The 21,005-nt window shown below is 39.7% G+C and overlaps 1 protein-coding gene across 2 annotated transcripts in view; it reads left to right on the forward strand.

Moving 5' to 3' along the window:
* The window catches only part of poc1a (POC1 centriolar protein A), a 36,739-nt gene extending 23,011 nt beyond the window's left edge, over window positions 1-13,728 (forward strand). For both annotated transcript variants that reach the window (XM_010774815.1, XM_010774814.1), the window contains 2 exons: window positions 4,919-5,179; window positions 12,354-13,728. In XM_010774815.1, coding sequence (XP_010773117.1) covers window positions 4,919-5,179; window positions 12,354-12,464 — 372 coding nt within the window. In that variant the 3' untranslated portion in view covers window positions 12,465-13,728. The remainder of the gene's footprint in view (window positions 1-4,918; window positions 5,180-12,353) is intronic.
* The last annotated feature ends 7,277 nt before the right edge of the window (window positions 13,729-21,005 follow it).

Consider the following 21,005-nt stretch of genomic DNA (forward strand, 5'->3'; position numbering starts at 1 on the left):
CCATTCCAAAATGGTGGAATGAGCTCCCCATTGACATCAGGACAGCAGAAAGCTTACACATCTTCCGGCGCAGACTGAAAACTCATCTCTTTCGACTCCACTTCGAGCGATAGAATTATTAACAAAGCACTTATATACTAATAAAGGACTGGTTTATCTAAAGCCAGTTGAGTAGCACTTGAAATGTTTTAGCTCTATGAAACCTGATGTACTTACGTATATGATTCTGTTTTCTTCAAGTTTGTATTTTGTTGGTCGAACGCACTTGTTGTATGTCGCTTTGGATAAAAGCGTCGGCTAAATGCAATGTAATAATGTAATGTAAAATGCTTTACACCAACACAGCCCATTTAATTGCAAGGGTTGCCTTTTATTATAAGCTAACATGACTAAATTCAGATGGCCCAGATATTGAAGAACTCATTTGTTGACGTGCGATTCTTCAGTTGTATAAATTCATCCCTTATTTAATTAACTCTCTTTAATGTTCTGATCTATCCTCATAAAAATGTAAGGCGTGTAACATTTTATGTGTGTATGCAAGCGTGTAGACGAGAGTGATGAATGGTTTAGTAGAACGCTTGCAGGGTGTATTGATGGCTTGCTGTGTCAGTCTTCCAATTTAATTTGGGCCTCAGGAAATTTTCCACTGTTGGTTTTTCCACTCCAGGTGATTCATTAGGAGGGTGTTACTGTGTGCTGTCTATGCAAGCACACGTGTGTGTACACTTGTGCGTATCGGGGTTTTCCCCCGTAAGGCTACGGCACTACAGGACGCGTTGAGTTTGCAGAACAATATATTATTTAAGCATCAACTTCGCTATGTACACATGTCACACTGCAGTAGACAGTGTGTACAAAGATTAATTAAGGGTTGACTTTATAGACAAGTTTATTAACTAGAAAAAGTGTATAACCAACCTGAAAGAAAGAACATTTAATTCTAAAAGCATAATCATCCTGACCTTTTTAGTATGCAGGGAAAATAACTCGCTTACAAGTTATTTGTGTGATTCACTTTGTACGAGTGCAGAAATAAATAGTAAAAACCAGTAATAGTTGTGGGGTTGTGCTAGATTAGTTTTTTGAAAATGTTTTGGATGAAATGTTTACCTTTTTTCATCAACACCATTTTCCAACAATGTTTTTACCCAATGTGGGTTTTTTCACAAAAAGCCTTGTGTGTTTGTGTTCGTGTGTGAGGCCAAAGGTTTATATCTGTATGGTATACAGGTCTACAGACTCTACACCAATTTTTGCCTCTGATTTTCTGTACTAGCATGTGTGTGTTTATTTGGGGACCAGCGCTCGGTGTGTGTTTAAGCAGCTGATTTAATACAAAGCTATAAATCGTACTCTCAACAAGAGTTAATCCAGTCTTGGTGGAGCTTGTAGGCTCAGCAGAACTGCTCCATTGTCTGCCTGTCCCTCTCTTTCTCTGCCTCTTTCTCTCTCTCTCTCTCACCCTGGGCCTTTCTCATTTCACTAATTTCCCCTCCTCGACTCCTCGAATCCTCGGTCCTCCGGTAGTGACCCGGAAATGGTTTTCGGCACGCCATGTTGAAGGACATGTTATTTCTCTAAACGCACATCGAGGATCGAGCGTCGAGGAGGCTCTCTGTAGGAGCTATAATCGAGGATACACTGATGGATCCTCCACGGTCCTCCATATCCAGTTTCTGATAGTGTACGTTATTATGCTGTGAGTGCTCTCATACTTGTTTGAGTCTGAAATTAAATATATTTATATAAAGGTATATATATACAGTACCTATGTTTATATATATATATGTGTGTGTGTCCGCATCTGTAGCCTGTTATTGCCTCATTATACCGCACTGTGAATGAATTCAAAGTAAATATATAAGTCATCATGAACACAGTTCTGCCCATCAGACAATGGATGTCATCATTAATGAATGTCTCTTTAAAATGACCGCGCAGAGGAGAGGATTTTTCATTTCTCTAACCGCCTGCTGCTTCCCCTCCTCTCTCCTCCGTTCCCCTCCTCGGCTCCTCCGCTCGCATTTCCTGTGGGCGGGACTAAGACACAAGGATAGGAGTCGAGGAGGGGAAATTAGAGAATTGAGAAAGGCCCCCTGTCTCTGTACATCAACCAACAGAACTCAGACCATACTGAAAGACAAGAGAAGTAGATTTGATGATACTGTCTATCATTTATTCATTAGTTTTACAGGAAAACTTCTGTAAAATGATTGATAACTAAACTTTGCATTAAATACCAGTAGCCCTGTTCAATATTTAAATATTTATATTGATCTTTAGTCTTAAAAAAGTATTCCTTTCCTTTGAAAACGAAATACTTGAGTTTTCTACTAGTGGCAGGGTGATACCATGTAACTGCACTGTCCCCAGTTCTCTGTCACATCATCCTCCATATCTTTACTGGAGGAAAAGATCTTCATCGATACACCAGTGTTTATCTGCTCTAATTTCAGGGCATCTGTGAGTAGGAAAACTGTGGTATTCAAGCTCCACTGGGTCCAAGTGGACATTTTTGCCAAATTTTAAGAATCTTTTTAAAGCAGTGTTAAAGGAACGCGTTTTTTTCTAAAATGGGACTGGTTGATGGATAACCAAACTAAAATAAAACTGCACTGCTGATTAAAGAAGTGGTGATTTAATTGGAGTTAGGAGTATGGTTTTGTGAGCCTATTTAACCAATATAACAAGTCGTTAAATGGGAGCATGTGACCTTAACGTCCTCATAGTTCTGACCTGATGTCAATACTGTGTACAGTGATCAGAATACCTGTATTTGTCCCACAGAGAGGACATTTACAATTGTTACAGAAAAGTACTGAAGGAATATCTTTTGACCTTGAATTTATTGACTTTTTTTAATCCTAGTTGGTAACTTTATTCACTTAATCCAATCCACATTAACAACTATTTAGCATTTAAGCATGGAAAGTAATTTAAAGAAAGGGGATCTATTTATGTAACTGTAGTGATAATGAAGTCACAGGGGATTTTCTCCGTAGCAGGAACAACCCGTATGTGGCCTTCAGTGTGAAGTATTGAGATCACTTTGGGTATTGAACCAACAAAATGCTGAAGGTCATTGAGTTCCTCTCCTGATATTTTCTCCCTCAGCTGTTATTATTGATTCTAGCCATGTGATCTCTTTTCACATTTCTTGCAGAGCTGTCTTTCCCATACTACCCTCTAGTTTTGTTCTTTGTCATCTTTATGTGATATGTAGGGTTGTTGAATTAGTAATCAGTCGAGGAACATCACATTTGTTAAAATATATAATTGAAATGTGTTGGTTTTTAGAGCTCACGCAGTCACATTTAAATACAAAAAATAAAAAAGATCCCATCAAGTGATATCTGGCAGGCCATAAATATTACTGTACAGAATCCCTGTCCGTTTGAATGTATCCGTGGTCGTAGTCTGGCTGTAATGTGTAGATCCAGGTGACAAATGACATCTCCGCTCATAGTGTATATGGCTTCATTCAGGAAACAGCACAGTTTGATTCTGCGGCTTTGAACATGCTTAACTGAGTGTGGATAGACTCGATGTTGCATGGGGATGATGAGTAAAACATTTTCATGGAGATGAGACGTTCTTTCAAACAGAAGCACACACACACACACACACACACACACACACACACACACACACACACACACACACACACACAGAGGACTGCAGAGACAGACCAAAATATGAATTATCTTATAGATGTGTGCAGCTTTAGTAACATAGACATTGTGATGGAGAGATGTGGTCACTGACCTTCATGTGTTTATGTCTCATTGAATTAATCACAACACACACAGACAGACTGGCGGTGTGCGTCTGTGTGTGAGAGAGAGTCGACAGTGTTCCTCTGTTGACTCCATATACCTTCTGGAGTCTGTGTAAAAGGCTCATTTATAGACAAGAACAAGTCGTGATTTTTTTCCATTGTCAGGATGCATTTTAATTTCTTACTTTGCTTTTACATTCAGTGTGAAATATAATGGATTTTGAAACTTGATGAAAATGAATTGTCATTTATCAACTTTTAGTTCAAAAATCAATTTAAAACCAGGCATCTTTATCAAGTTCATATGTATATTTCATATATACAATTGCAAACATCTGTTTGTGCCACACCGCCACCCAACTCATCCTGTTTTCAGGATAATTGAAACACACTCAAAATCTTTTCTCTACACACAGCCATTCTCTTGTGAGTATTGCGCATGTGCAATTCTCAACAGAGATGAGGAGGAAGTAACATGGTTCATTCATTTTTTTGTTGATTGTGCGTCTCTTTGTGTATAAAATAAATTACAGTTATTTGTGTGTGTATATATATATATATTTGTGAGAGGGGAGACAAAGTGAGAAGTGAATGAAACAAATCAGTTAAGGCTCTAGTTTATTGACATGATTGATTTCAGGTTATCTTAAACGTGCCGTATTAACTGTTTTTCATCAATATATAATAGGTCTCAGATATATACAAAACATGTCTCTGAAGTTTCAGCCCTGTTTCAAAAGTGCTTCTCTGTCTGTTACTTTAGATGAAAATAAGGAGCCCCTCCCCACGCCCCTCTGAGAGATATTTGGTTAAAAAGAACACAATGGTGCTCTAGGAGGAGATTCAGGTGATAAGGTTATGACATCATAAAGTGGCCAAAATCTGATCAGCTAATTTCTTTATATAAATGGATCAGGAGAAAAAGTGAGCGAATCATTTTCCCTGAAAAGTTCAGAATCTCTTTACACAGAGGGGACACATGTTGATGTATAAAAGACATGACAAAGTGGATTTTGCATAATAGGTGACCTTTAAATTCCTATACAGTATATAGTGAGACACCCCTAAGTATGTTATGTGAAGCACATTAGAAATCTTATGAGTTTCCAACAATCCTTTACCCTTCTTATTTGTCAGGCCTGCGACCCCTCAGAACATGCAAACGGTCAGGACTCCCACACAAAGAGCGTCAGTCGCAGCCAGAGCAGAGCTACTCGCTCACAGACCTTCGGACCCCTCAGCTCCAGCTCTTCCTCCATCCACCAGACACAGACCCCGGGTTTACCGCCGCATTCACCCCAGGCTCAAGCACAGTCCCAGGCCTCGGATGGGGGGGTCCCTCCTGGTCTGGCCAGCACCCTGGAACACATCATCGGTCAACTGGATATTCTCACTCAGGTAAGCAGAAGAGTTGTTAATCTCTCATGAAAAACCGCAAGCACTGTGCTGAGGCTGTGCCGCCCACTCACTGTTCAGAACAAAAGCTTCCTTTAGTGATCAACCTGCAGGCCAGATATGGTTACAGAACACAAACACAGAACACCATCTATCATGCTGTTACTGCGTAAGACTGGCACTTTATCTCTACACTGCTGCATGTCTGTGGTAGAATGTATTTACTGTCACATTATAGTTTTTCATTGGCAGCTGTCCTCCACAAACACAAATACTGATTACACAAATCTACCTGTGACAGCAGCGACATTACTATTGTTTTTATCATCTCATTTGAACTGTATGCACATCAAGTGAAGTTCTATTTTTAGTCAACCAGATAACTAATCCTAAAAACTGTCTGAAAAATACAGAACATGCAGAACAAAAAAAATAGATCCTTGAACAAAATACGAAAAGAACAGCAACCAGTTAAGATCTGAAGGTCTGCTTCGTGTCCATTTATTTATGCTTTGTGCATTTGTTTAGCTCCAAAGATCAGATATGGATATCAGAGAAAGCAGAATAACAGTACAGCAACATGTTTTAGGCTCTCCTGTTGTAACCCATTCCTTTTAGCTGACCTGTCGAATATGGAATGAAATGACTGCAGCTTTTGAATTTGCAACTTATATTAATCAGTGTTGAAAACATGAAGTGCAATGGACAGCAATACATCCTTTATTGGATTTCTATTTAACCAACCATGCTCCCTGGCTAAGCCTAAAGCTGCAGCCAGAGCCTCACTGCAAGGTGGTCTTAACACCTCACTCATTTATCTTTGCATATACTGTGTGTGTGTGTGTGTGTGTGTGTGTGTGTGTGTGTGTGTGTGTGTGTGTGTGTGTGTGTGTGTGTGTGTGTGTGTGTGTGTGTGTGTGTGTGTTGTCTTTTGTGTGTGTGTGTGTTTGTGTGTGTGTGTGTGTGTGTGGTCTTTTATGTGCATGGTTTTAGCTGGAGGTTGTGAACGTGCCCTGAGAGAAAATGCATCATTCATATATACGAGTGCTGGCAGCACTATCACTGATAGTGACTGAGTGTAAATTGTTAATGGCCACACTGAGAAGCAGAAACGCTTCTTGTGTGTGTGATTTTTCTTCTTTATTTCTTCTTTATTTTTTTCTTTCTTTCTTCTTTCTTTCAATCTGCGGTGCAGAATGTTGGAGCATTTAGATTTGGCTCAGGGCAGCCAGCAGCTAGCTAACTCCTCCCAGGGGGGGGGGGGGCAGCAACCTCTCCCTTTCAAGACCAATTCACCCAAACCCTGATGCCAGATGGATCGTCTGTGTCTGGTTTTGTCCTTCTGCTCTTTGATTGTTTGGGTTCATTCTTATTTTTACATTAGGACATGGTAGGAAATCATTAAGATCTCTTAATATATTATATAAGTGCTCATATCTGACGATCTTATGGTTGTCATTGAAAAGCTTTTCTCGTCCGCTGTGGCTTTGCTTTTGTCAATCCTGAACGTGAGGTTGTTGTCAGATCGTATACAGTATGTTTTAATGGTTTTCCTTTACTTGTACTGTTGAACTGAATCTAATTTAACTATCGAGGCAAAAACAATATGGAAGAAAAATCTAAAATCAGGAAGAAACATAACAATACAGCTGCAATACATCAGGCCAGGAGAGTAAAGTTGTGGGGCTGCAAAGACTTCCGGTGCCCTAACTCAGACACACCTATTTTCAAACTCAGCCTTCATTTTTAAACTCAACTAGTTAACCGTAGACATGGGTTCAAATGTTTAACAATTGTCTTTGCAAATGTTTCAACAGAACTGAAATACAGTTTTGGTGAGTCAGATTGAATCAAAAGGTAGATTTTGCAGATGTAATTTTCTACCTGGGAGCTGAATTGGATGTTCAACTGAAGCACATCAAAACCTGCATAAATTGGGTTAAAATGCAGCATAAATCACAGCTGGTGCAGGTTCAGACACGCTTTTGTAACCGTACAGATGGTAACATTGGCAGACCACTGACTTTCACCTCACCTGCTGTTTTATACACAGCTTGTTAAGAGATTTTTAAAATGGGAGTTCTACAAAACACAGCACAGTAATGTTAACTTCATGCTGTTAAAAATAAAACAGACCACTAGAAACGTAAGGTAATGTATAATTAGATCATGTAAAGTATGCACACGAGCTCAACCCAGCTTTCTTTCAGCCGACCTCCAAAATGACCTCATACGTGAGTAGAAATAAGAAAGTAGAGATATTTGTCCAACATCATCTGTTCAACTTTGACAACATGGAGATTGAAATGACTGCCCCGCCTTCCTCTGAAGATTAGGCTGACAAAGGGACATCATTTATTTGTGTGTTATATTCCAGATCCTCTTTAAGTGTTTTCTCCAGCATTATTTTTCACTTTTACGGCTCTTTGTAACTCTAATAACGGAGGAGACTGAGAAGGAACATGTTGAATTATTCAACGTTAGGCTGAAGCTTCTAAAGCCACAGTTTGCTGTGTTAGCTGCTTTTTCACTTGTCTGCCCCCCCCCCCCCCCCTCCACCAATACTCTACCCCCCATACCCCTCTCTTTATTCCTCTTCCTCTGTTTGATAAGAGAAGAGAAGAGAAGATGGACCTTTATTAATCGCCCGAGGGGGAAATTCAGTTTCCACTCTGTCGTACACACACATGTGTTTTTATACAGGTCATACAGTACACTACACAAAGTACACACTTTTTAGAACATACATATACAAATACACACATGCACAGTTGAGAGGTCAGAGCGGAGGCAGCCAATCTAGCCGGCGCCAGTGAGTGGGGGTTAGGTGCCTTGCTCAAGGGCACTTCGGCAGTGGCCCAGGAGGTGAACTGGCCCCTCTCCCAGTACCAGTCCACACTCCGTATATAATAATTCATTCCTCTTACATGTCCTCCCTCACTAAGCCTGCATAACCCACACCTGTCCACTTCTTTAACACTCTCCCTCTTAATTATGAAGAATATTGAATCAATATTTGCTCTCTCTCTCTCTCAACTTTATTTAACAATTAAAGCACAGCGGTGCCTTCTCTTCCTCCATAGACCATTAGACAGTAGGTGAGAGAATATGGTGAACTTTCTCTGTGATATGACTCAAGGGGAAAACTGCAACAGAAAGTCTTTCATTAACACCTGCTCTTTTAAAACGTCCAGTACTTTCTCTCTGCTCTCCATCATTCTGCATGTTTCTGCTCAACCTTAACCTTCGTGTGAGTCAGAATAGATGTACACAGACGTGGACCACTCCATTGACTGTGTTTCTGTATCATCAGCTATAAATGGAGCTGCATGAATAATTAAGAAGAAGTGAAAGCAACTTGTTCGTGTTCCTCAGAAAAAATTAAAACCATTTAACTATACGTTGTGGACTTTTAGAAACCACAACGTTTTTACCACAGTGTTTGAAATACTAAGGAATGGAGGCGGTCTCTGATTTGTATGTTTATAGTTCTGTTTTACGAGAACTAAGAAGTAAGTAAGAAAGAAAGAATTCCCCCATCATTCTGAGAAATATAATGACTTAATATTCCAACAAGGAACTCTGATCATAGATACTATTTATAAATCATTATTACATCTTAAAGTCTAAAAATCAATAGTTTATTTTCTATCCTTATTTGGTAACAAAAACACTAAAGTAAAGCCGCTCAGACCCACTTCCTCCTACTCCATCACATCATGCCGAGCCAGAGTCAGAGACGACAACGCATATGTTATGAAATGTGTGGTGCGATGATGAAAGGAAGAACAAATCTGCTCCTGTGTCTTGTAAAACATAAAAGCCTGCACAACACTTTCAAGTGGTCATTTTCAGGAGAGGTTAAGTATACATTTTCCAATAATTCAATGTTAGCATACTATGGCAGCATTAAGATAAAGAGCCGTCGTTAACAAGAGGCCGAGGCTATTAACTAATGACTGTATGGACTTTTATTGGCTTTCTGCTAATACAATGTGTTTAAATATGGTTATTGATTCACCGCAGCAGTGCTTGTGCTACACACTTTCAGATCATTAGTGTTGGTCAGTGGGCGAACTCTGGCTACCAGGTTTTTTTTATGGTGTTTTTATGATATCACTTAAACCATTCTTTTTAATTCCTTGTTTTATGACTATAACTCACTTTAGTGGTAGCATATTATGTTAAGCACGTCAGTGAGCTACATATAGAGAAAAGACCTGACTTTGCCACCTTTCACCAGCACCAGTTTGCCTTTCTTTGCCTTTCAGACTATCAGACTTCAGCGTGGGTCATACCAAAGCTATGAGACTTTGTAACAGAGGCCAGCAATGCTCAGGGCGATGGGGAGTATAATGTGTTCTGGAGAGAAAAGAAAACAGCTTGCTCTATTTTTAGGAGCATAAAGATTTGGTTTCTACTCCAGATGAAAACTATATGCCCGTATAATGTTGCAGCTGCCTGGGGACACGATGCGGAATCACACACACACACACACACACACACACACACACACACACACACACACACACACACACACACACACACACATAGCTGGTTGGGCTGAGACTGGGTAGCCATATCAGGTTGGTAAGATAAACAGGGTGGTATTGATCTAGAAAACGGAGACAGGCAGAGAGAGGGAGAGAAAGGGGAAATACAAGCCTTCTCTCTCCCATGATGCATGAAATAGCAGGAGATGTTATCTATTTTGATGACCCAAAAGAAACTCCACGCACCCACACATTGATGAATTTATTTCCATCGGAGGGTGCCGAGTATGAGATTATCTGAGGGATTTAACAATGTAAATGACTTCATCCGTACGCCTTTAGTTGTTTACATTGACTGTGGGGTCAATGCAGGACCTCAATAACCAATTACCAAAACCAGAGTGAACATGCTCCACATGGTGTCTTAAACAAATAAAGTAAATAAAGATTACTAAAACAACACGTAGTAAACTTACAATGGAGGGTCAATATTGAGATGAAAATATAAGTTATTCGTTTTTAAATGGTAAGAACTTCTGCGTCCCTTACATTAATATGAACTCTTATTCAAATGATTACCACCCCTGATGATTTTTGTAACAAGGCCAATAATTCAGAAACATATTTTCTCAACAGTATGTGTGGCTCCAGCTTCCATTGCACTGTTGCTGTGTATTTTATATTTCTGTGTTTTAGCAGTCTTTAACAAACACCATTTCCCATAAACCTTTGCGAGTTAAACACAACTGCTCCACAACCGAGGCGATGCTAGACCAGTTTTTAATGTACTCTTTTAGTTTAATCACACAATAAGATAAAACTAAAATGATTGGACTGTGTTTAGTTGTTCTTGGTATTGATGACTTTGGTTCACCTATCAAATTACAAAACGAGAAATGATCAACTAGTTTTAAGACATCCAGTGACTATTTTTCAACCATCTATGTTGTCTGTCATTGAGAATGACTGTTACCCTGATTGTATAAAGTGAGCATAGCATGGTGATGAGAGAGAGATCCTACCGTTATGTTGGCCCTGGGTTTAAGGTGCGTTTCATATAGTTATAAGCTTTGAGTAACCGCTGTATAGTTGCTGATGAATCCACCCAGCAACAGGTTATTTCTCAATAAAACAAACCGGCAAGCAAAGCACTTTTGAGGTCACCCAAATCTTTTTTTCCAATGTCTAACCTGCAGCTGGTTATATTTTCATTAAATGACTCATCTCGTTGCTGCTTTCTAGCAATTTTAAAAACTGCTCTCGCTGGCACAAAGAGACATTAAATGACAGGTTGAGACATGTTGACATATCTTTTACTTGCTGGCCCAAATGTAGAGTCTGTCCATGTGAACATGTTGACTGATTTTGTTCCTCCCCACAACCACATTTATGTTGCCAAGCGTTACTTTCCAAAACTGCTTACTAGCTGGTATTGTGTTTGTCACCAGGCAACAATGTGTCAGAGATTCAGAGAAAATGAGGCCACTATGACCACAAGATTCACTCAAATGACTGTCACCCTTTTGTATCTGTTTCACTTTTTGTGTTTGAATTTGCATAAATCTAATTCCTGCATGACTTATCAACAGTCAAGCCTGTTAAAGATGTAATATGTTACATTTCAAAAGTCAAAAAACAGCTAGACTTATATTATTGAGGTTGTATTACAGTACTTACAATATTCAAAATATTAACCCTTTCAAACCTAGAGAAATTGATTTTAGATGGATTTCCTTGTTTTACATCAGGATCTTAATTGATGAGAGGAACCAGCTGAGATCAGTGATTTCTAACGCTTACTGGTTTAAATCACCCGGTCTGTATGTTTTGGAGAGGAGGGGGAACCTCTGTTGATAAACCTCTTGAGAGATGAACAATAGAGGAATCTTAACCGGGAGAAGCTGACTGCGGTGACACACTCCCAAAATCCAATCACTGCTTGCAATAAATGACGTATTGTGTTTTAAAGCAATGTAGGTTAACTATCTGAATATATAAGATATTAGTATATTCTCAGTTGTCCTGGTCTTGTCTTTTAAGGAATACTCTCAGGGTCCAGACATGAATCCTGTAATTCCTTCTATTTGTTTTAGATAATGAAAGAATGATTACATTACTTCTTTAATGTGACTACTGGATCTCAGATACAATAAAGGATAGAAAAAGCCAGCTGTGTCCTCAGTAATCGGTTCATTCAGATGATGAAATCAAACCTGGACGCTCGTCTGATGAACAGGCTCAGACGACACAAACACACAACAAACACTGTGACTGTTGGAGGATGCTGAGAGGAAAAGTATGTCGCACTGTGATCTCACTACCCACACATGCCCGTCCTGATTCGGATAGCGACCTTCTTGTATTCTCTGTGTGCGTAAGTGTGTTTATGCAACTGTGTGAGACTTAGAACAAGAGAGGGTGCGTGCCAGACACAGAAACTCTGGTGTTTTCAGCTCAAGCAGCAGATCTCTCTCTGATAATCAGCTGGATTGTCTTGCACGCACAACATCTGTCTCAGACACACACAGAACTGCCTTTCACACACATACAAACACCGCCATTATATAGTTATTACTGTCAGGCTGATGCTATACAGCCCTCTCTAACATGCTCTTTCCCTCTCATCCGTCTCCTTCCTTCCCCCCCCTTTTTTTTTTCTTTCTTTGTCTTGTAACTCCATCCAGACGGTTTCGATCTTGGAGCAGCGGCTGACGCTGACAGAGGACAAGCTCAAGGAGTGTTTGGAGAACCAGATGGAGATCGGTCTACATCTCCAGAGACGTGAGGAGGCCTAAAGATGGCGGCACCAGAGAGAGGTTGAAGTGTGGTGTGAGGGAAATGGGGGTCACACCAACACTACTCACAGAAAGACATCTTAGCGAACACTCCAGTTGTTACATCTCACTGAAAATGTGCGATCTTGCACACTTGAACAATGCACACTGAGCCTCACTGCTGATGTACTGCGCCTGGTTATATTACAAAGAGATATCTGAAGTGAAGGAGTTGAACATTAGAGAAGTTGTTCTTTTACAAGAGTGCTGAGAGAGCAGTCTGCTTTCTGCTGACAAAGGATCTGCTGCGAGTCACTTTGTGAGTGTGCAAGTGTGTGTGTGTGTGTGTGTGTGTGTGTGTGTGTGTGTGTGTGTGTGTGTGTGTGTGTGTGTGTGTGTTTCAATGTGTGTGCACACAATTGTGTCCTGTGTAGATGCATGCAAGAGACTTTCATACTTGCCTTTGCACTACACATGTGGACATCTTGAACTCTATTTGTGTATGTGGCGTGCAGTTCATGCAGAATGGCATCAGTAGTAAACACAAATACTTCAGTTCCCTCAACCAACATCTCTAAAATGCATGATATTTATTTGAGTTGTATTGAGACCAGCACAATCATTTTTAAATTGAAAAAAGAGTAATTGGAAAGTTATTTAAAGTGTGCTGTCTATGGATGCTTCATGTTTGTTCACCTGTTTGTTGGACATTAGTAGAAGCACTGGTTTAAATCAACTAACTTAGCCTTTACCGCGGAGCCAACAAAGTACCTCACCAAATTGGTAAGTTTGGTACAGTTATTAAAGATTATCTCTTATGTTATATTTTATTTTCAATAAGTCCTGGAATTGATTCAGACAGGGTAGGAGGGTGGCAAAGTATTGAGAGATGTACTAACACGTTGTTGGCTTTGGTTTTCTGATTTGTTGATCTTAAAACTAAATATAAAATAACTTCAGTAGTTTAAAAGATTTCGGAGTTTATAGCAACCGATTGTTGAAAAGATAAATGTGAAAGATAAGCATCTTGTTCCATCCACATACACTGTGTCTTCAACTTTTATACTCTGAAAGTAACTGATTGTTTACTTACTTAATAAATATGTTTCACTCGTACCTCTGACTTGAAATTAGCTGATGAGAGGATTGCTCTTTCACAACCCTGAGCTCTGTTTGTTTAACGACTGAAAGAGAGTTTGTTTTCATAATCGTTGCCAAATCGATGATGTCACCCGGTTACTTTTAAGAGAGTGTTTCCTGCTCTGATTGGCCCACAGAGCCCGAGCTGTTAACCGATGAATCATGACTTCTCAGTCTTTATTGTCCTCAGCAGAGATGTTAAGATCATGAGCCGTGAACTGTGTCATCCATCGCTCCTTTCCCCAACCCTTTCTATGCCAGATTCTGAGCGTCGATTTATTACAAAAACATGGGGGAAGCGGCTAAATACGACTGCCCTACTTGAGTCCAAAATCCTTATGTTTCACCCCCCGAGTAATTTAGGTAACCTGACCGCTGATGTTACAACACTACTTTTTAGACGCTTCAATGAAAATGAGCCTGACCCCATGACAGACTGTGTTTTTCTCAAAATACAGATTCATCTGAGCCAAAAAAGACCTCTTCATTGATTTGAGATTTTTATTTTACATACTGGTAATATGTTTACATAGTATTGCAATGATTCTTTCAGAGTCCTATTGTGGAGTTCTCAGAGAACAGTGTGACGTCATTAAGAGGAAAATATTAATGACTGTTTCTTTAAGACCCGACTCAGGCTCCGCACTGATGGAAAAAGAAGAAAAACAAAACCGGAATTCTGGAGCTGTGCTGCCGGGCCCACTCTCTTCCTTCCTGTCTGGGGCCCGGGGACACACACACACACACACACACACACACACACACACACACACACACACACTCTCAAGCCAGAGAAAATGTCTCCCTTTACTATGGGCCTCAACCAGACGGCGTGCCAGGAGCTCTAGTGGAAGAGAGGAGGGGCTGAAAGTGTGTGTGTGTGTGTGTGTGTGTGTGTGTGTGTGTGTGTGTGTGTGTGTGTGTGTGTGTGTGTGTGTGTGTGTGTGTGTGTGTGTGTGTGTGTGTGTGGGGACCATGTTCAGTTTTAAAATCTTGGTAGTGAGGACATTTTGGGAGTTTTTTTCATGGATTATAGCTGTAACCATGAATGAATGAGTCAATCCACAAGAAGTGAATCCCAAACTATATTTAAAAGTCATTTTTCATATTAAAACACTAACTCTTCTTTGGTTCAACCTCCGTTACTGTAAGATTGTATTACGTATCTCTGTTTTATATAATTGGGAAGTGATATTCTTTGTAATGTATTTATTTATATATATTAACTTTATTGAGGAAATAACTGGACAATGAATCGTAATCATTTTAAGTTGCAGTTTTTGTTCAGTTTACATGGAAACCTGCACAGGACTAAATAAAAAAATCAGAAGAGAAAACATTGAGTAATGACTCAAATGTGATGCCTTTTTCTCTATTTAAACTGGACTCAAAGTTTAAACAATACAAATATCTAAATATGCGACTACAACTATTCAAAGTCCCATCTAAGCGTGAGACTAAATCTAAATCTCTACACTGTTGAAACATCTGATAAGCATTCAAACTAATGGATCTGTTACGAGAAGTGGAATTCCTGGATCGTATTTCATGTCTCACCCGGTAACTAAAGCAACGCCCCTTCTCCATCAAAGCAACCTACTTAAGGTTTGCATTATGAATTTAATTCTGATGGTTAATGTTACGGCCTAATGTCCTCACATGTATAGCGGTACAGATGTGTGTGTGCGTACATGAAAAAGAATGAGGAGAAAAAAGAAGTTGAAGCTCAAGCCTCTGTAATATGTAGCCCATGTGTGGCCCGTGTGTGTAGGAGGGGGTTGGTGATTCTATGAGGAGAACATCTGGATATGTTTTTCCTGGTGCGCTGTGGTTGCTGCCACTGCTTGCCTGAGAGTGTGTCTTAGAGTTTTACTAGTTCAGTGTGGCAGGTTTTTGTGCTCTCCTGCTCCTCTTGGCTCTTTCTGTCCTCAAACATTGTGTCATATTCCAACTTTATGAGATTTATGAGCTTGATAATGCTCTCACAATTGGCTGCTGCTCTGCCCTGTTGCTGCAGGTGGAGGCTGCTCTGCCATACATAGTGTCTCTATCACTGCAGGGTCAAACAAATCCCAAAACATCTATTGCCAGAGCGTGTTATTAGATTTTGGTGTCCATCACTGAAATGGTCCATGTAACTGTATAGTGGTCAGCGCTCGATGAGCTCAGCGGGAACTGGACGTAGTTCTAGGAAAGAAATGAGAGGCGGTCTGCAGGGACACAGTTTTGAGGAACCACAGTAGAAAAACATAGAATAAGTCTGCGTTCTGCTTATGATGTACAAGAGTTTCCAGTGAGTCACAGTAACAGCAGGTGCACTATAAGTTTTTACAGGCCCAAAGAGATTCATACATACAGACAGAGCCATATGCACAGAGTAGACACAATTATTAAAACATCCAAGAGCTACAAAAGTGACTGCATTAGTCTGTAAAAAAAATAGAGCTTAAATTAAGCCACATGGGTTCAAACAGTAAATATATGATATGTTTGAAGCGTACATTTGAACCAAAGAAAGTATTTGAGTAATTGTTCATATGGTTCCTAAGTAAGAATGAGAATGAAGCTGAACCAATGTTAGCTTGCAGCACATTCGTCCTTTGTCTGCCTGCTCTGATTTGAATGCGGAAATGCTTTATTGTTGAGGAGAGCTCTGCAAATAATGTGTCTCTCTGTGAAACCTTAATAATGGAGAACAATGGAGGAATCCTTACAAGATTGCTACTTTAAAAACCCACTAAACTCGGTCAATTGGTGTTGATTGGATTGTGAGACCCCTGGGGCAGGAATATAGTATATTGTGTGTTAGAGGAAATAAAGTGCAACAAATTAAAGTCACAATAATGACACACTGTACATCAAGGTGTGTAAAGGGTTATCTCAGAACTGATTAAATGAGAAACTCCTTTGAGCTTCGAACTTAAAATATATTTTCCGAGCAAAACTGGATTTGGCTAAACTCCCCATTGCCTGATTTACTGCCTCACCCCTCCTCACCCCTTTCTCTCCCACTCCTTCCCCCTCTGAGACTGAGCTGTGCTGGTCGGCCGCTGCTGAGGTTTGGCGCTGCGCTCCTTCAACCCACGCTTTAGATTTTGCTCCAAAACCATCTTTTCCATTCGATTCCAATCGGACTGAATGGATGGAGTTAGTGGGTTTCTTGTAGGACGATGCAACAACAGAGAACAAGGTTTTAAATCTTGTTGACACATTTTATGGCAATCTGAAAAAGGAGCTTTAGTTTAGTATTAACAGATGGATTCATTTTAGGAGAAAGAACTTACTTCACATCTGCTGCTCTGCAAACAAATTCATTCTGTATACTCCTGTATTTTAACTAAATGTATAATTGGTATAAAGTCCTTGCAGATGAATGTGTCTGTTACTTCAATGCTCCAATGTCAGTCTTAAAGGTCACCTATTATGCAAAATCCACTTTTTCATGTCTTTTATACATGAACATGTGTCCCCTCTGTGTAAAGAGATTCGGGAAGTTTCAGGAAAAAAATATTCGCTCACTTCTTGTCCTGAACCATTTATATAAAAAATGTCTGAAAATGAGCTGATCAGATTTTGGCCACTTTATGATGTCATAACGATGTTTTGGCTTGTGTAACCATTAGCCAATAACCAACCAAGGTACCCCCCCACCTTATCACCTGAATCTCCTCCTAGAGCACCATTGTGTTCTTTTTAACCAAATATCTCTCAGAGGGGCTTGGGGAGGGGCTCCTTATTCTCATCTAAAGTAACAGACAGAGAATCAGCACTTTTGAAACGGGGCTGAAACAGAGGGGATTATGGGATGCTGCAATGATCTGTTTGGTATTTGGAGCAAAACACTTCAGAGACATGTTTTGTATATATCTGAGACCTATAATATATTGATGAAAAACAGTATAATAGGGGACCTTGAAATCACTTCTGACCCACGCTGGCTGCATATATAACACAAATTCAACCAGTTCACACACGCTGTAAGGTGTGTAAATGTGTGCTGAGTGTTTCAAATTGATGACCTATTTTACAATGAGGCAGCCCATAAAACAAACCTAGCGATAACTTTCAGAACACCCGTCCCTCCCCTCTCAGAGACTCACCTTTAAATCACCTGCCTCTCTGAAGCTCCACTGCTCTGACACAAACTCACTGAGAGAAATAACACACAGTGTCTCTTACAGCTCTGTTTCTTTAAATACTACCCGTTGAAGGATGTATGTCAGGATTACATTATCATAGCCATTCAAGCTCTGCAATGAATGATTATTGTCATTGTCAAAGTTTTAGATTTTAATGTGTTTTATATAAAATAGAAAAACAGTTCCTCATATTTGATCAGACTTTTTTTTCTTGAACAATTAAAATAGTTGGCAATCTACAGCGAATATGTCGACAGGCCACTGCTATTAACTAACCATTTTAGCACAAAAAAAGGACATCAAATCTGACATTATATAAGATTAAACCTTAATGAATTAATTTTTATTTTATTTATTAAGGGCACTTTCATACCTAACTCGGTCGTTCTGGACTTTCTGAAATCAAGTCACAACCACAGAAGTATTAAATACCTTAATTTGGATAATGCAGATCTTTAATGAATGTATCTAACACCACTAGTTACGAGGTTGCTTTAAAACAGCTGGATGTTCTGTTCATCTGTTGGTCTGAAGCCTGCTGAAACAGAGAGGAGGAGAGTAATATATGTCATGAGACAGAACATATTGTTAGAGTCGTATCTGAGCACCTTTGACCATCTGTCTTTATGGCCCTGCCTCTCATCTGTCATAGTAATATGATGGGGTGAGGCTAAAGTAAGTGTGTGTCTCTGTGTGTGTGAGAGAGAGAGAGAGAGAGAGAGAGAGAGAGAGAGAGGTGAGGGCTGAGTTAACGCACAATGACTCACCTCAGTGCTTTTACAATCTTGCCTACGTAGGTACAGTATGTTTGCTCTGCATGTTGATAAGATACAGTAGAGCAGGGTGAATATTACTCATGAATGAATGAATGTTGCTTTTTTTCATGTTGGTTCAGTGTCTTATAAAATGCTCACTCAAACTGGAAACAAAACCATTCAAATGTGTTGTTTTTTATTTGTTCCAGACTTTTTGATTAAATAATAGAAATCAGGTCGCTGTTTAACACAAGATTAAAGAGGACCTATTATGCTCATTTTCAGCTTTCATATTTGTATTTTGTGCTTCTACTGTGACAGGTTTGCATGCTTTCAGTTGAAAAAGTGCTTTATATTTCTCATTCTGACTGTGTTGAAGCACTTTTTACCAAAAAGACCAGAGCCAAGTTTGCTTTGATTGGAGAGCTGGCCGGCTCTGTTGTAATTGGTCAACTGCTTTGAGATGTCCCGCCCCTTAGCCTATTGCATACAACGTGTTGGAGCGTGTTACAAAGGAGTCCATTTGAGGCCTTTGGGATTTGAGCCCTTGCAGAACACTTACAGGCAAACCAATGCAACACACTACAGGAAAGGGGAAACCCAAAAAAGCTTAATAGAACCTCTTTGAGAGATTTTGACGCTCTGTTCCTCAACAATAATACGTCAGTGAACACCCCACTCTGTGTCTTAAAAACCGCAGTTGGTAACAAGTGGCTAAATGGGACTACTCAACGTCATCGCGCCAAACACAAGTATGCCTTTAGCTTAGTACTGCTGACGTTACTGTATTATGAAATAGCCAATTATGATTTATAAGTTGATTTACTTTTGGTACTTCAAGTATTTTTTCAGGCAAATATTTTAGCATGGGTGAAGGACTTTTACGTGTAGAGTATTTTACACTGTTGTATCATTTTTAATCATTCCTTTAAAATATCTGAGTACTTCTTCTACCATTAATAGCAGTGTGTATGTGTGTGTTTTAAGGATAAAGGGTTGGTGATGAAAGATAGAATGCAATAGACACTCAAAATCATTCATGTTTTATTCATTTGCTTTCTTGAATTAGACTGAGGAGATTTATTTCAGATGTACATTTGTTTAAACTGATTTCCTTTATTGTCACTCAGCCGGCTCCCTTTTACATCCTTCCTCCCTCTCTCCCTTTCTCTCTGATATATATGTCAGTCCCTCTCCATCTTTCCAGTTTGGTCTTCAATAATGAATTCAGCTGTGAGACTTCTCTGTCGCTCAAACACTGCTCACAGCATCGGCAAATTATTACTGCTCTTCACTAGACATACACACACTTCACATACAGAATACACACTTAAATGCAAACACACTTCTCTATCTATTGGATTCCTGAAGAATTCATAGCAGGGCTCAGACAATTCTACTGGAGGCATCAGCATTGGCCTCTGAGCGCTTAACAGTTCACCTGAATATGCAGATGTTGGAGGCAGCCATGTTTGAGAAAGTGAGGTGTAGCATCTTCAGGTGTGGCATCTTCATGTGCTTTGTTTAATCTACTCACACAAGCATCACCTGTGATAATAAGCTTCATTTTGATCATCATCTTTATGGCGTTTTCCAGTCATGGTTCCTTCACTTTCGTAAGAGTTCAAATGATTTAATGTAGATTTTTATCCATATCCCATCTAGTATCATAAAACCATCAAAAATGTCCATCACAGGTACCCAAAGTATCCAACCTTTTTTCAATTATCCTCAGCTGAATGTCACACTTCCACTGAGTTGATTAGAGGGTGATTGAGATCTCCTGTTGGCTCCTGATTAATAATTGAGAGCGGCTTGATGCATTTCCCCTAACGACGCCCTTTCTGAAGGGCAGAAGAGTGGCGGGCGTTTGAGACTTCTTTGTTTCTTAACTTTGTGAATGAAGCGGATTTTGAGTTTTCTGAAACCGAGCTGTCTGTTACACATTACATCGTTATTCCTGCCCTTTGTTGCTAGTGTGCTACCTCTGGCAAGCTTGTCATTTTTGTCATAAAAGGATCATGAGCACCTTGGAAAAGTGGAACTAAATCAGTGACTGTGTGTAAACATTTAGCAGCAATCACTAACTATAACAACCTCTGTACCTGCATGTGTTTGTGATAAAGGAACAGATAGATATCACAGCTGAAACTGAACAGAAACTAAGTGCGTTGATTCATTTTCCAGGCCTGTTTTTTATGTGTTGGCGACCTGCGTGTTTGGGGGCAAAGGAAACAGCAGAGGAAATGCCAGCGTTAGCGTGGGAGAGGGGTGGCCACCTCACTCTATCACTGAGGTGAGTGGGTTTAAACCACAGTCTGCCTTAAAGAGGCCTCAGACAAAAAGAGCTTCAAGCCAAGTTGGTATTTTCCTCGTTTTCATTAAGAAAAATCATAAAGGAAATGGAGCAAGTAGTTATAAATATGACAGACTGGACAAGAAAGAAAGGCAATATTATTTACTGATATCTTTTATGAGAATTTCAGCTCAAGATGTTATCTTAATGTATAGTTCAGTCGTGTGAACAG

Source organism: Notothenia coriiceps, unplaced genomic scaffold (genome assembly GCF_000735185.1).
Source record: "Notothenia coriiceps isolate Sejong01 unplaced genomic scaffold, NC01 NC01_scaffold00014671, whole genome shotgun sequence".
Lineage (NCBI taxonomy): Eukaryota > Metazoa > Chordata > Actinopteri > Perciformes > Nototheniidae > Notothenia > Notothenia coriiceps.